General features: G+C 35.0%; 1 protein-coding gene across 1 annotated transcript; it reads left to right on the top strand.

The window, feature by feature from the left end:
- Positions 1–7: 7 nt before the first annotated feature.
- Positions 8–9,568, top strand: LOC124435280 (serine/arginine repetitive matrix protein 2-like). The gene is made up of 16 exons (XM_046985217.1): positions 8–387; positions 958–1,056; positions 1,712–1,891; positions 2,633–2,682; positions 2,762–2,837; positions 3,035–3,106; positions 3,610–3,675; positions 4,303–4,401; positions 4,996–5,270; positions 5,620–5,705; positions 5,768–6,110; positions 6,154–6,178; positions 6,320–6,948; positions 7,460–7,688; positions 7,935–8,710; positions 9,386–9,568. Exons 1-16 carry the CDS (start codon positions 149–151, stop codon positions 9,427–9,429), a joined length of 3,288 nt encoding a protein of 1,095 aa, XP_046841173.1. The 5' UTR covers positions 8–148; the 3' UTR covers positions 9,430–9,568.
- Positions 9,569–14,255: the final 4,687 nt, after the last annotated feature.

Here is a 14,255-nt window from a genome sequence, read left to right as displayed (position 1 = left end):
TCTTCTGGGAAGGCTAACAAGGACGACATGTTGATAGTTTAAACGAAGACTTTCATGCCATTTTGATATCTTTACTAAAATATGTAAATCTTCTTGATTATTTGTCTTCTACGCGACTGAAATACAAGGATAGTAAGGTTAAGGAACAATGTACAACAATATCGGTCTTCAAACAGCTCGAGGGTCGGGAACAAATGGTTACGTTACACGAAATTTGTCATTCGTGGCAAACGCGAAGGAACGAGTGAGCTATAAGCCTGATGTAGATATGGCAGCGTTTGAGCAGACGATGACAAAAAAGCCGAACAAAGAGATTCTAGAGCACGAACGAAAGCGGTTGATTGAAGTAGAATGCACAAAATTACAAGATACTTTGGAAGAACAAGGGTTAGCATTGAGATTTCTAGCTTTTCTGTCTTGCGTAGCTACTCCTGCCCACGTGCATGCATTAGGATAACGTTGAATATTGATTTTTTTACTCTCCCTTTTATCTGATCTTATTTTAGAATAGTGGACATAGTTTTGAACATTTAGAGAATGTATGTCAACTTGTCTCGTTTCAAATTATTTCAATTTATTTGTGTGCATGTTATAAATTGGTTATGAAAAATGTAAAATATTTCAGATATTTTTTTCATAAACATTCTCAATTTCTTGTTTATGGTGCTGCTACATATGACCTTTGCTCAAAATGATCCTTACCTATGGACAAATATTTCTGCTTGACCATGGGATATTTTGAATGGAAATAAAATAGCATCATTACTTGAACTATGATAAAAAATTGACAAACATTTATTGTGCCAGCTATCTTTTAGAAACAGAGCTATTGCTGTTTAGCCAAAATTGGAAATGTGTTTGATGATCAAATGATTTTGTTATATAGTTAATCAAGTATGGCTAGTTGAATAAATTTAGAGGATTGTACTTTATTTAACATATTCCATGCCAACGTAGTTTTTCACAGATTGAGATTGATAATGAAGTAGCAAAACTTCGTGACAAATTAATGGATGAAGGAGGCTTTAATGAAGAGAAGGAGACTAACAAAAGAATGTAAGTATTGAATGTTTGTATCATTGTTTAATTTTTTGAATGTTTTATGTACTTGCACTTCAGTTCTTCTTGAGCTCAAAGAGCACCAGAGATCAGGTATACCAATATTTTAAAGTGTTTCTTTCCCACAATTTATTAATGTTTGCAGTGTGATCACTCAGTTTCATGACTTGTGTTTCTGATGGAAACCGTTTTGGCATATTCATAATTAATGAAATGTGGAATTTTATCTAGCACTTTTTTGCTAATTCTACCACTAAATACTTGATTATCTTAAATATTACATTTGATTTTTCTAAAGGAGAAATAAATATTTGCAAGGTGCATTTTTAGTACTTCTATGAGCATTTCGGCTTGTGTGCATTTACCACACTTTTACTTGATGTAAGATGTAATCTTTGGTTACCAATATCTTGTATCATACCAGGTATTTCATATCAACATAACATACATCATATTCGTCGTATATCCTAATATCCTTTAAATATTCTTAATGATAATATTATCTTGCTATAATCTCCATACTTTCTTTTTTTTTCCAAAGTTCTTCAACATCTGTATTCTATGGTATTGAATTGTATTTGGTTAATGGTAATATGTAAGTTATCAAAAAATGTTTGTTTTCATTGAGTACGCAATATTTCCATCTATGTAGTTTAACGGAAACCCATCAGATTGCCCAGGCTAATGAGGAAAAAAATGCCAAATTTAAGGCAGCATTTGGAATCAAAGATGATTATAAAGGTGGCTCTGCATTCAATCAAGAATTACAAGAAATGGAAAGAATGAAAAAAAAAGAGGCGAAAGAAAAAGAATCTCGCAAACAAGAGTCAAGGTATGAAAGCAGCCAGCCATTTATAGTTACCTTGAGGTATTAGCATTTTTAGTGTGAACTTTGTATATAGGTTTTTGTAGAGTGGTCAAATTACAAGAAATTTAGAAATTTTGAATGTTTTAAAAGAGATTAGGTTTTGATATTAATGTGCCCATCAACAAGGCTCAAAATAATGCTTTAAAAATGCATTGAATTTTGTTGGCCATTTTTGTTGAAGAAAATAATTGCTGTCTTAGCATGTTATAGGTCAAAACTTTGTCAGATAAACCAACATCATTTAGAAGATGATTTACTCAGCTACACATTTTATTGTTGATGAGATACGTAGTTGTTCTGACAATTATATTTACGTAATTAGTTTTACTACTTTAATTACATTTTCAAGTAAATTATCAAGAAAAAGATATTGGCAATTTTCTATGCTTTGAATCAAAAATAGTTAGCAAGGTCCTAGAACAGTCGGCTATTGCCAGCAGCCAATGCTTATTACAAACCCGTTTAAAAATTTGAAAAGCTTTGTATTTTCATTTCTCGTTAGATTTGTTTGAAGTATAGGTAATGTTATTTGTTATTGTTTACTATTTTCTCATCTTCAAATAGGGTGATTATTTTTTCACAATAATCAAGTTTATGCTGGTTGTTTTATTGTAACTATTGCTGTGTTACCATTAAGAATAGAAAAGTCACTCTTTCTATAAATATCTAATGATTTTTTTAATCCTTGTCTGTTGTCATCCACAGATATATTCTACTGAGCAACTCAGCTCAACAAGTTGAGGTGATTATTGGAGGTTTATGCCATTGAAATTTGACAATCACTTTGCTTAGTTGATGTGTTTTTGTTAAATAATGCATTTTTCCATTTCCCAGCAATAGTTATAAGGCAACAGTGTAATAATCTAGTCCTTTGTTTCTTGGCATTATTTATTATAACTAAAGTAAGTAGGTAAGTTAGAATGTATACAGTTGAAATGTTTTTGCATTTAATTTTTGTATTTGCTTGAAATACTTCTTTTTGTGTCACATGTTGTGTTGTGTTGTGTTAAACATGGGAATCGTGGAAGATCAAAAATGGGTGGGCTGAAATGAAAAGATCTAAAAATTGCAACCAAACTACATATTACATTGAATTCTTTTCAACAGATCAAAAAAATCAAAGAAACGCAAGGCAGAGAGAAGCATATCCAAGTCAGATGACTCAAGTGCATCTGAAAGGTATTGGAGTAGTGATGCGAATGTGTTATGCATTTCATTGTCAAGGAAATAAAATTAAATCCAGTGTTAAAAATTGGATGTGTAGAAATGTTACTTTATTTTTTATTTTTTTTATTATGTTTTCAGATTTTTGATGTCAGGTAAATAATTGTGTCATGAAATTTTATAATGCAGCTTTACATTACTTTAAGATTCTTTTACTTCATAATTTTTCAATTTAATTAGATTCCGGTTGAATTAGTTTCATGTAGCAACATTTACAGTGAAAATTGCTAAATTGAAACATGGTGTAAATTGAATGTTCTCATACGTAGCAAAGACATTTAAATTTTGTTGAATGAAACTAGTTTATAATTGATGTTTAGTTTATTCACTAGATTGTATGAATATAATGTTTATGTTGCTTTTAATGCTTTCCTAATTCAATACAAGTTGCTATGTGATTTTGTACACATTAAGTTGTGGTTATTTTAGTGTATTTAAATGTGAAAACAACTTTTCAGCGATCGTGGCAAGAGGAAAAGGAAAAGAGCAAAAGAGAAACGCAGTAAAAGAGATCGTTCTAGCAGGTATTATGCAACATTTTTATGATTTTTAAGTCTTCTTTACTTTGTGTATGACAGATCCTTATTAAACAAAGAATTAATGGGTTTAGTAGTTTATAGCATATTACAGTATGGAGTTAGAAGGATGTTATTCATTGGTATGTAGGAGAGAGGGTAACAAGTTGCCAAAATATTTTATTCATGAAAATCATGTTTTTGATTTCTTATTGATTCCAGTCTGATTGTTATTTTCTGTGCAAAATTCCATATACTTTAAACAGAAAGGAGACATTGTTCATCAAAATGACCTTCGTATCTGCACATTGACAATCTTATTGCTAAATAGTGAAGTGAATTTTATGTTGAATTTGCACAGAAAGAACATCAATTTTGAATTTTATGAGGGTGGGTGTTAAGAAACCAAAGACATAATGTTTAAGATTTGAAAGTGTCAATGATTTTGTGTTTGACATCTGTGTTGTTTTTCTACCATGTCAACATCTTTTTAGAACACATGCTGTTCAATATGGTATGTTGTACTGTTAACTACATTTACAAAAAACTGTCATTACTCCGAGAAGATGACATATTTTAAGGTTGAAAAATTGCAAGTTTGTCTCGTTTTTTATTGAAAATCTTTCATTGTGTTAGTCATGATCGAGGACGCTCGTCTTCAGCTTCACCTGATGGAAAGACAAGAAGTAAAAAGGAAAACTACTCGGATGAGAAAGACAATGAAAATGGCAAAGGGTATGTAAATGTCATTTGTTTAACCTGTTGGAGAATTCACTATAGAGAATTATTTTCAGTTAACAAAATTGGCCAATGATGATAAAAATCCAACTCTTATTTATCTCTTATGATGATAATGGATACGAGCTTTATATGATCTGAGGCTACTATCCATCTTCCTTTAAATTCTTCAATTACATCTTGCAAAGTTGATTTCATTCACTTAATATTCACTCAAAAATACCTCGTGGTAATATGATTCAGTATGAAGCATACATTGCTCTTAAAAAGTCAGTACTACTTTTGTCCAAGTAAAGTAGCATTTTGCCAAAGTAAACAATTTGACAATTTAAAAATTATTTGAGAATTGAAATGAATATTTACAGGTGTTTTATTTTTCGTACTTTATAATATACTTACAAGTACTTTCATTTTATATATATATATATGTGTGTGTGTGTGTAATGCCAAAATGTTCACTTCTCGTTTAGCTTCACGTTATTGTCTGTTTGCTGATAATACTTGGTTGCTGTGGTGTTAGTTTATCTTGTTAATTCTAAAAAAATTTGTTAAGAGACATTTCTTACTTTGTACATATTTATTTATTTATAGTTCTGAGAAAGACGAGAAAGAAAAGAAAGCTGACAAGGAAGAAAGGAGAAAGAAGAAACATGAAAAGAAGAAAGATGAAAAACAATCTAATATGCCCACAATGGCGGCCAAGATTGATGTAGGTCAAGCAAAGAAACTGAAACCAGAGGATCAAATCCACCTGGCCATGATAGCTGATTATCAACGCAAGCGTCGTCTTTCCCAGAAACCCAAGACACGAAGTAGCTCGTCTTCTTCGTCCACTGATGATGAAAAAGTTCAGAAAGGAGATTTGGGTAAGTCATAACTATACATATAAATGTTACTGTTGTTGTCTAGTGAATATTCACTATCTAAATATTGCAAACTTTACATTTTACAATTGTACTTTTACTGCTTCTTATCCTCATGGTGTGAACGGCAATTTTCCGTTCTTAGTATGATGAGTTGGTTCCTCTTGTTTCGTAGTATTGATGATAGGTTAATACGAACACTCTTAAAGTGAAAAATGGTTCTGGATCATACTTTATGAAGGTCGAAAATATCTTCAGTCGCCTGTGTTAGAGGTCTTTTTTGAAGGATCTGTGTGATTGAAAGTAAAAATTGATTATTAATCGTTTTGGTTTGTTCATGTATCATTTCCAGATGATGAAAAACAGCATCGTTCTCATCCAGGGTCTCCACCAATGACCCGTTCACCTCAACGTATAGAACGTTCTCCTCGACATAAGGAGCGTTCGCCGCAACGCAGGAGCGTTCACCTCAACGTATAGAACGTTCTCCTCGACATAAGGAGCGTTCGCCACAACGCAGGGAGCGTTCACCTCAACGTATAGAACGTTCTCCTCAACACAAGGAGCGTTCACCACAACGCAGGGAGCGTTCACTTCAACGTAAGGAGCGTTCACCACAACGTAGAGAGCGTTCTCCACAACGTAGAGAGCGTTCTCCACAACGTAGAGAGCGTTCGCCACAACGCAGGGAGCGTTCACCACAACGCAGGGAGCGTTCACCGCAAAATCGTGGACAAAGCTCGTCTTCTGAATCTGATCAAAAATCAAAAACTCGTCGCAAATCGGATGCCAACGACAATCGACAATCTCCTTCATCTAAATCACCAAGTCCGGAAATGAAAGGTTTGTGTATGTTTATTGTAAAAAAAGTTTAATTGTTGAAAAGTGTCGAAGACTTTATTACACTTTATGTAATGCGGGGTTTTTTACATAGGCGGTGGTAGCTTTTGAGAATTTGCCAGCTAAATCATTTCATATATATATTGTTTTAATAATAATGTTTACGTTAACAATGACTCTTATCCTTTAAATTTTGCGCTTTGTCTCAATAGTTCGCCCCAGTCCCTGAAAACACAATCAATGACTCCTCCAGCTGGAAAACACCGATCTAAACGTTCTAGTACGCGGTCACCCAGTCTCACACGTAGAGTTAATAAGCCTATCCCACGAAGACACAGAAATACACCTCCTAAACAAGAACCGAAAGGGAGTTCTCGTGAAAACCGCAAGAGACGTAGTCTATCTGACTCTATTAGCCCTACCCGGAAAGGACAGTCGTCCAGATCTAGAGGCCCAGATCCTAGGAACACAAGAGATGTAAAAGATAGTGGCGCCAGTTCAAGTAGATCTCCCAGCCCATCAAGATCTAAAGCTCGATCCGGCAGGACAGCAAACAAAAGACGCGAAAGTTCATCACGTTCAGGTAGTCGTTCAATTGACAGACGCCAAAGTCCACAGCGGTCACCAAGTTCCCGACGTTCTGCAAGTCCAATCAGACAGCGGAAGCTCAGCTTACAAAGAAGTTCAGCTCGAAGGCGTCATGATTCTTCCCATAGTCGATCTGTTAGTCCTCAGGTAAGGCGCAGTCGCTCAAGCCCACAGCAGAGTCCATCTCGAAGGAAACAATTTAGTCCCCGCGGTCGTCGTTCTAAAGATGACAGAGGCAGAAAAGACAGTAAAGGTAATTTTTCAATTGATACGTTTGTAAAATGTGAGATGTTTTTATACCGCTTTATTATGTTTTGTAAATTTTAATCATTTCTTTTGTTGTTACATTGAACAACATTTCGATACTAATTGGAGCAGGCAAACGTAGATGGACTTACTGGATGTAAGGGGGTTAGCACTTCTTTTTCTCACCTTGGATAAAGGGGGTGATGAAATTATCTATTTAGTTCTAACTAAAGCAACACCCTCCCCCCCGTTCAAACCATCCCTGACGTAGACGACGTATTTACATTAAAATGGTCTTGTGTTTTGAAGTTTTAATAATTCCATGTTAAGGCAAACCAAATGTGAACAATGTTTAGCAACATCTAACAGTTTATCTTATTTTTAAATTATGTTTATGATTGTGCAACTGTTGCATGTTTACTCGCATCTCCACGAGATACTTTTGTTCTTCTAAATGATAGTGCCTTTGGATATTTTAAATTCCGCGATGTGATTAGAAGACATTTTATTGTATGTAGAGAGAAGAAGACGTCCACGTAGTGTGTCCAGATCGCAAAGTCCCCCTCCTGGAAGATCTAGGGAACGTCGTCCCGTTAGTCCCAGACGCTCCAGGCCCACGTCAACTGGGCGTGTCCAACGAAGAAATGTGTCACGTTCAAAGAGCTGCACACCACCACATTCCAAACGCTCGGTTAGTCCTGAAACAACAACACGTGAGGAGAGAAAGCAGAGACCATCTCCATCAAGGTACGTTGGCATGTTCTGTATATAGTAGAATGACATTATGAGGGTATATTTTGAAGTGAGTTAGCAGACCTGATAATTGCATAGAGAGATAGTATTCGTTTTTGTTCGAAAATGTTTGAGATATATTTCATTTTTGAAAATGATTATTATTGCCTTATGCCAACTTAGATATATTGCCTTATGCCAGAGATATATTAACAAATTCTAAAGTACGTATGTAATATATTGTTTGTCTCTTGTCTTCAGGTCTCCTCAACCTGATGACACCAGATACAGTCCTTCTCAAGCTGTTTCTAGTCCTCCACCGCCAAAATCGGAAGAACCTGTTGTCGAGGAAGAAGAGGAGGATAATGGACAGCCGAAGGGGAAATGGAAGCCTCTTGCTTCATTTGTTCCAAGTCCTGCAAAACAAGGCAGCAACTTGAAGTCGAGGGCTTCTCGTAGCGTGTCTCAGTCACCAAAAAGACGCTCGCAAACACTTTCCCCTCCACCCAAAAAGAAAGGGCCGCGTACTCCATCAGATTCACCTGCCTCTCGAAAACGTAAAAGGCAGAGTCCCATTTCCCACAAAGGAGAAACCCTTTCGTCACGTGATCAATCTGTAAGTCCTGCTAGGAGACGTCGTAAAGAACGCCGTACCCCATCACCTAGTTTAAGAAATAAGTCTGGTTCTAAACATAGAAAACCTCAGAGTCCTTCAACAAGCCCGCCATCACAACGGGAAGTGCCTGGCAGCCCATCTCAGTCACCCCCTCCTCGACAACGGACGTCTAGTCCTTCTCCAAGTCGCCAAAGAAAACGGTCACCAACCAAGTCTCCCTCACCCCGAAGGAAACCTCGAAGTGGTTCACCCACACAAAAGCGAAGATCAAGTACCCCGCCTTCACGAAATTCACCGAGAAAACAGCGATCTACATCTTCCAATACTGGTCGAAAAGTCGATCGCTCGTCGTCCTCAAGTTCTTCAAGTTCGATCAAGTTGGCCCAAAGTCGTTCGCCAAGTCCCCTAAGAAACCTCAGAGGTTTGTAAGAAAAAAGTCCCACATTATCATCAAGTTTTTAATCCCAATGAAATGCTCTGTAACTAGTTGATGATTAACACTTTTTCTTTTATATCTGTGTGTGGTGAAAATATTGAAAGGCTGCTATGAAGCGTGCTATTCTTCCTTTGTGTAAAAACAATAGCATTCGTGATAGTTTGGTAGCGTTAGATTTATACACATAACACAATGTATGATATGCACATAAAGTAAAATAAAACGTGAGTTACTTCATTGAATTCGTATTTACTGCAAATTCATTTAGTATGACAGTTGTTATGTTGGACTTCATAAACCAATCAGTCTGTCATATCAATAATATGGCAGTTTATCTGATGTTTATAGCTGTTCTAACAACTGCCATACGAAGCAAATTTGTAGTAAATAAATTTCCACGCAGCAACTCGTTTTTCATTTTATATTATTTTATATTTAAATGTTCTTCCTCAACACTAAACATTCTAACCATACGATGTTTTTTGTGCTAGCTTCAGCTTTCTCTAACAACACAATATAAACAGTAACTCCTAAAATTAAATATTGTGCTGGTGAATCAAAATTTTTATCCCACAGTCACAGATATATATTTCTTTCGACACTGGGCATTGTTTAAATTTTCTTGGACAATCATATAAGTTTTTGTTTTGTTTTTAATAGGTCGCGTGCTAAGCAACCAAGCCCTAGTCAAACACGTTCTTTAAGTTCTAAACGCACTTCCAAGAACCTTGCATCACCTAAACGTTCCCTTGAAATTCCCAGTAGTAAATCGCAGAAAAAGATAAAGTCGAAAGCAGAAAAGATAAAGACGCCTGTCCAGGAGAAAATGAAATCAAGAACAAAGAAGAAAAATCGAGAAACTTCTACCCAATCGTCGTCATCATCCGGAGAGAGCTCGAGCAGCTCCGATTCCAGCTCAGATTCAAGTTCCGAGTCAGTGGGCAAAAACTCTAATACCAGGAAGCATCTTTCAAATAAAGCCAAAACGAAATCTTTTGAGGAGAAGACATCTTCTCGTAATAGAAAGCACAAAGGTAATTTTAATGTTTTATTTCAATTCTTCTCTGAACGACACAAACAGTAAAGGGATTATATTTTTATGCATGGTAATTAACACAGTTCAGAAATGTAACATTGTCTAAACGAAGTAAAATAGAGATTTGCCAATGCTGTTTGTAATGAATGAACAATTCAGATCGTTTGTTGTGTGTTAGAAAATAATTCAATCAATTAAAGCGTGGCTTATTTTCATTATTCATTTCATTTTCGCACCATCCCTTTTACTATATAAATGCAATACACCGTTTAAAATAATAAAATGCATCCATTACTTTGATTAATTTTCAAGTTCATTTTAACATTCAAGGTGATGATGCAAAACGTCACATAAAAAATGATGGAAACGAGAAGATTACACGTGACAAAGGCAGGTCAAAAGAAGAGAAGATTATGAAGAAGAAACCGAAAGTTGAAGAGAAAAAGAGAAAAACATCAAAAAGAGATAAAAACAAGAAACCAAAGTAAGTTCTGTATTCTACATACGAAGGTAAAGAATTTTAGAGCTTGCGAGAAAGAAAGTTATCTTCCCCGATTGAAACATTGTGTAATGTAGTTTTTTATCCTGGAAAGTGATATTTTTACATGTTTGTAGATGTAGATCGTCCAGGTTAGTATAGTCCTGAGGACTGTTTTTGTTGTTGACTGACGTTTCGACAACATCAAAAACAGTCCTTCTTAGGACTATACTAACCTGGACAATCTACATCTACAAACATGTAACGATACTCCCGGGTTCAAACCATTTACTTGAAAGTGATATTTCTTATATCTTTCCACTAAAATCCTCCGAAACAATCTTGGTAAATCTATTCCAAGTATTGTGGACAATTATCTTTACGTTCAAAAACGAGTTTTCCATGGGAATGAATGTGATGATCTGTTTTTATGACACTACTCAACAATTTTGCATTTTCATTCACTTTTTTTATCGCTGTGCTATTTTATTTCTTTTTCTGTGTGTGTATGCTAAAATGTGCTGTATAGTATAAACAATTCATTTCCCCTTACAAATTCTTGTGTTCCTGTTAGTTCAAAACGTGGTGCAAAAGAAAGTCGGTCCCACACAAAATCTCGAAAACATAAACCATCAAGTAGTGAGGAAAGTTCCTCCAGCTCAGAAAGCAGCGACAGTTCGAGCAGCTCCAACAATAGTACAAACTCTGTGGAATAATAGACAACGCGTTTCAATCATATTTGATGATTGTTTTAGATTGATTTCTTCTTTGATTTGTGAATTGACGTGTAGCACATAGGAGATGGATCTATTAAGACATTTGGAGTATTTTAACTTACAAATCTGTTATTCACACGGTGGCAAATCTTTGTAGAAAAGCAAATGATTACCCAGATGGAAATGGTTGTTGGTCTTTGTGCCATGTAAAGTGGTATTGGTTTGCTTTCAATGTTACTAACAAGTAATGATCGTTTTTATGCTTGTTGACACGTGATCTCAATAACGTGACTGATATCATTTCTTGTGTGGAAACCTTTTGTTGTCCACAAAATAATGCTTCTGATAAATTGTTCTCTGTTAATTTTCTTTTGAGAGAAGGAATATAAAATAAAACAATATACAACAATTGAATAATAATGTTACACGGCCTACGAGGAGAGCAATGATTGAGAGAGTGAGCGAAAGCTCGTTTTTTGTGGTTGTTACAAACATCTCTATAGCGTGTCAGGAAAGATTTTAGTGAAGATTTGTAGACCACGATCTTAGACTTCTTTTGGCGCCTCGATTCAATTGGCAAAGTTTAATGCTAACTTCTTGATTTTCGCTTGTAATTAGTTGTTATCGTTAGTTTAAGTTTGAAGGCAAATGATCGTTTGAATAATTTGGTAGAATGACTGTGTTATGTAAATTTGCATTTCAAGGTGTGCTATCTAGTCTAATTATGCAGAGGATAATGAAACACGCTTGAAAATCATCTGGTTCGGTTAGCAAAGCTGTTTATGGACAGGGCCTGACAAACAGCTCTTTTTATCACACCCTTTACTTTGTGAGACAATTGAGTTTGTTGTCAGTCAGTTGTTTAAATGAAAGACAGGCCTTTAAAATCGGTAAGTTTTTTTTGCTTTGAACGGAATTGGCCATCAGACGAAGTACGAGCTGTTGCGCATTTAAGTAAAGACGGCGCACTCGGCTGTTCTCAGTCGAAATATTTTAACTATGATATATTTGTTGTATTTAGCAGGCTTTGCTGTGAATTCACAATTTGTGGCCGTGTGAAATTTTATGGTGGTGAGAAATTTAACTGCTCTTTAAAATTGGTATGCTTAGCATATGTGGAAATTTATTGATTATTCCTCGGGCAATTTTACGTCATTAAGGTTGTTTATAATTTACGTTTCAAATGCCCCGTAGGGAGGCATAACGGACTAATGCGTTTGAATTAAAAGCTGCAAAAATAAAATGATTTGTTTTTGAACTTATATAAAAAAAATGGAAACGCATGTTGTCAAATTGGCGAGCGTTACATAACTAAAGATAACTGGTATTCTGAGCACAAATACAATAGTCCTTAGAGTCCAACCGTCTTGCGTTCAAAACAACTCTTTTGGAGATGGCAAAAAAAACCGGTTCGGTAGAACCCTAAAAATTGTTTTGAAGTTAGTTAAACAGAAAAATTCTATTGTTTTTTTGTTCGCGCTATAGTAATTATTCGTAAAATAGATGAAATTACTGGTACCTAAAAATTTATGCAATACTTACGTCTAAACATTCGGGGGTGTGAGAGGGAGGGGAGAACAAACGCAAACTGGTGTCCCAAATTGCTATTTAATTGTTTTCGTCAGTTTTACATACATTGCATTTTTCATTAAAGCCTACTTATTAATAAACTACTCAAATCTTTAATGAAATGTAAATCATTAGACTATTAAATCGAGAGTGAGAAGTCTTAGAGGTGTTGCTTAGTAAATTGTTCTTGGGAAGTTACCCCCTTTTAAACAGCAAAAATAAATTCTAAAACGTGCACATGTCTGTATCAATTGTAAGATTCGTACCAGGGAAGTTACTTAAGTTTGTTTACATCTTTATTTAATGAAACGTCATTAAATATATTAAAATGTAAAAATAGAATGTAGGTGTGCTATAAATTAAATAGTGTAACGATAAACTACAAAATCATTTAAAAAGTTTTGCTCTTGCCTTGTTTTCTACACGAGGAGTTGAGGGAACATGTGAGAGAGAAAAAACTCCACTATTCTCATCTCTCATCCCCTCTTTTGTAAAGTTTTATCGTAGGATTCTACTCTTTGCTATACATTAATTTTTCGTCGTAGATTTCAAATTGCTAGGAAACATTGCAATAGGTAATGCCAGGCTTTTCAAACAACATTACGATTGTTAGACACATATTATGGTTAGTTCTTTGTTGTTACAATATTTCCGAAGATTGAATTCTTCTAATTTAGCTTAACCTTCATCGTTGTATTTATTTTTTTAGTGAGTCAAATAATAATTGATTTTCTATTTATTTCAAACTTTAGTGATCGATCGATAAGTTTTTCCAGCTGAATTTTATGATAATATTGCGATATTTTGTTCAGTAAATATCATTTTTAAACTTTTAATTAAATGACTATCAATCACACTGCGACGTGTTTCTGTGTATATTCGCAACGCGTGAATACTGATTTGTTAATTCAGTTTTTCAAATTTCCTTTTCGCCATGTTTTTTATTAGTGCTATTAATACGATGCTCCAGTTAGCTGTCAAAATGCGTGGGACAAGTCAGAAGCACTGTCTGCTTTGATAGAATGATAGACAGTAGATTTTCTATCTAAACCTTAAAAATATGCGTAATCATGGGGAGCTTAAAGGTTTCCAGCATGCTATCGTTTATTCCCTTGATAGGATAGCTCAGTTTTTAATTTTCGCTAAACCACTCATTAAAAAGGTGCTAAAATAATGTAAAATTCTACCTAGGATGCAAAAAATGGGCAAAAAATTTGTATGACCGATCATATGTCCCAGCTGTAGTTTATGCATCACCTCGCAAGTTTGTTAAATGTTCGCAAGTTTGTGTTGCTATGTAAAGGAGATTGTCACAATTCATTTTTCTTTAGAAATATTGTTTTTGTAACAAACGAACACATAAAATTTGCATCCTTTGGCTGTGTATGTAACTGACTGGTATCCCAGCACTAACACGTACGCTCATCTGACGCAGCTCTCATTGCCACTTGCTGCAAAGCTTTGAAATGCGGGTTGCTCTTTCTTTCAAAATCGGTTATTTGTTTTATAAACATCATATATATCGATTTATCATAAAAAGGAAACCGCAAAGTAATTAGATGTCACTTGTCTCGTTCACTCAAAAGCAGGTGCAGGTGCCGAGAGAATATTGCAAACATCTTAAGCAAATGCAACTGCCTTACACAGACGAAGAACTTCAGCAGTGAAATGATTTTTGGAACCGTTGCCTTTCAAGTATTAAATTAAGGTAATAAAATACAGAATCTATGT

The sequence above is a fragment of the Xenia sp. Carnegie-2017 genome, unplaced genomic scaffold, assembly GCF_021976095.1.
Source record: "Xenia sp. Carnegie-2017 unplaced genomic scaffold, XeniaSp_v1 HiC_scaffold_14, whole genome shotgun sequence".
Lineage (NCBI taxonomy): Eukaryota > Metazoa > Cnidaria > Anthozoa > Malacalcyonacea > Xeniidae > Xenia > Xenia sp. Carnegie-2017.
The sequence above is the reverse complement of the archived record's forward strand: the minus strand, read 5'-3'. Positions and strand labels throughout refer to the sequence as shown.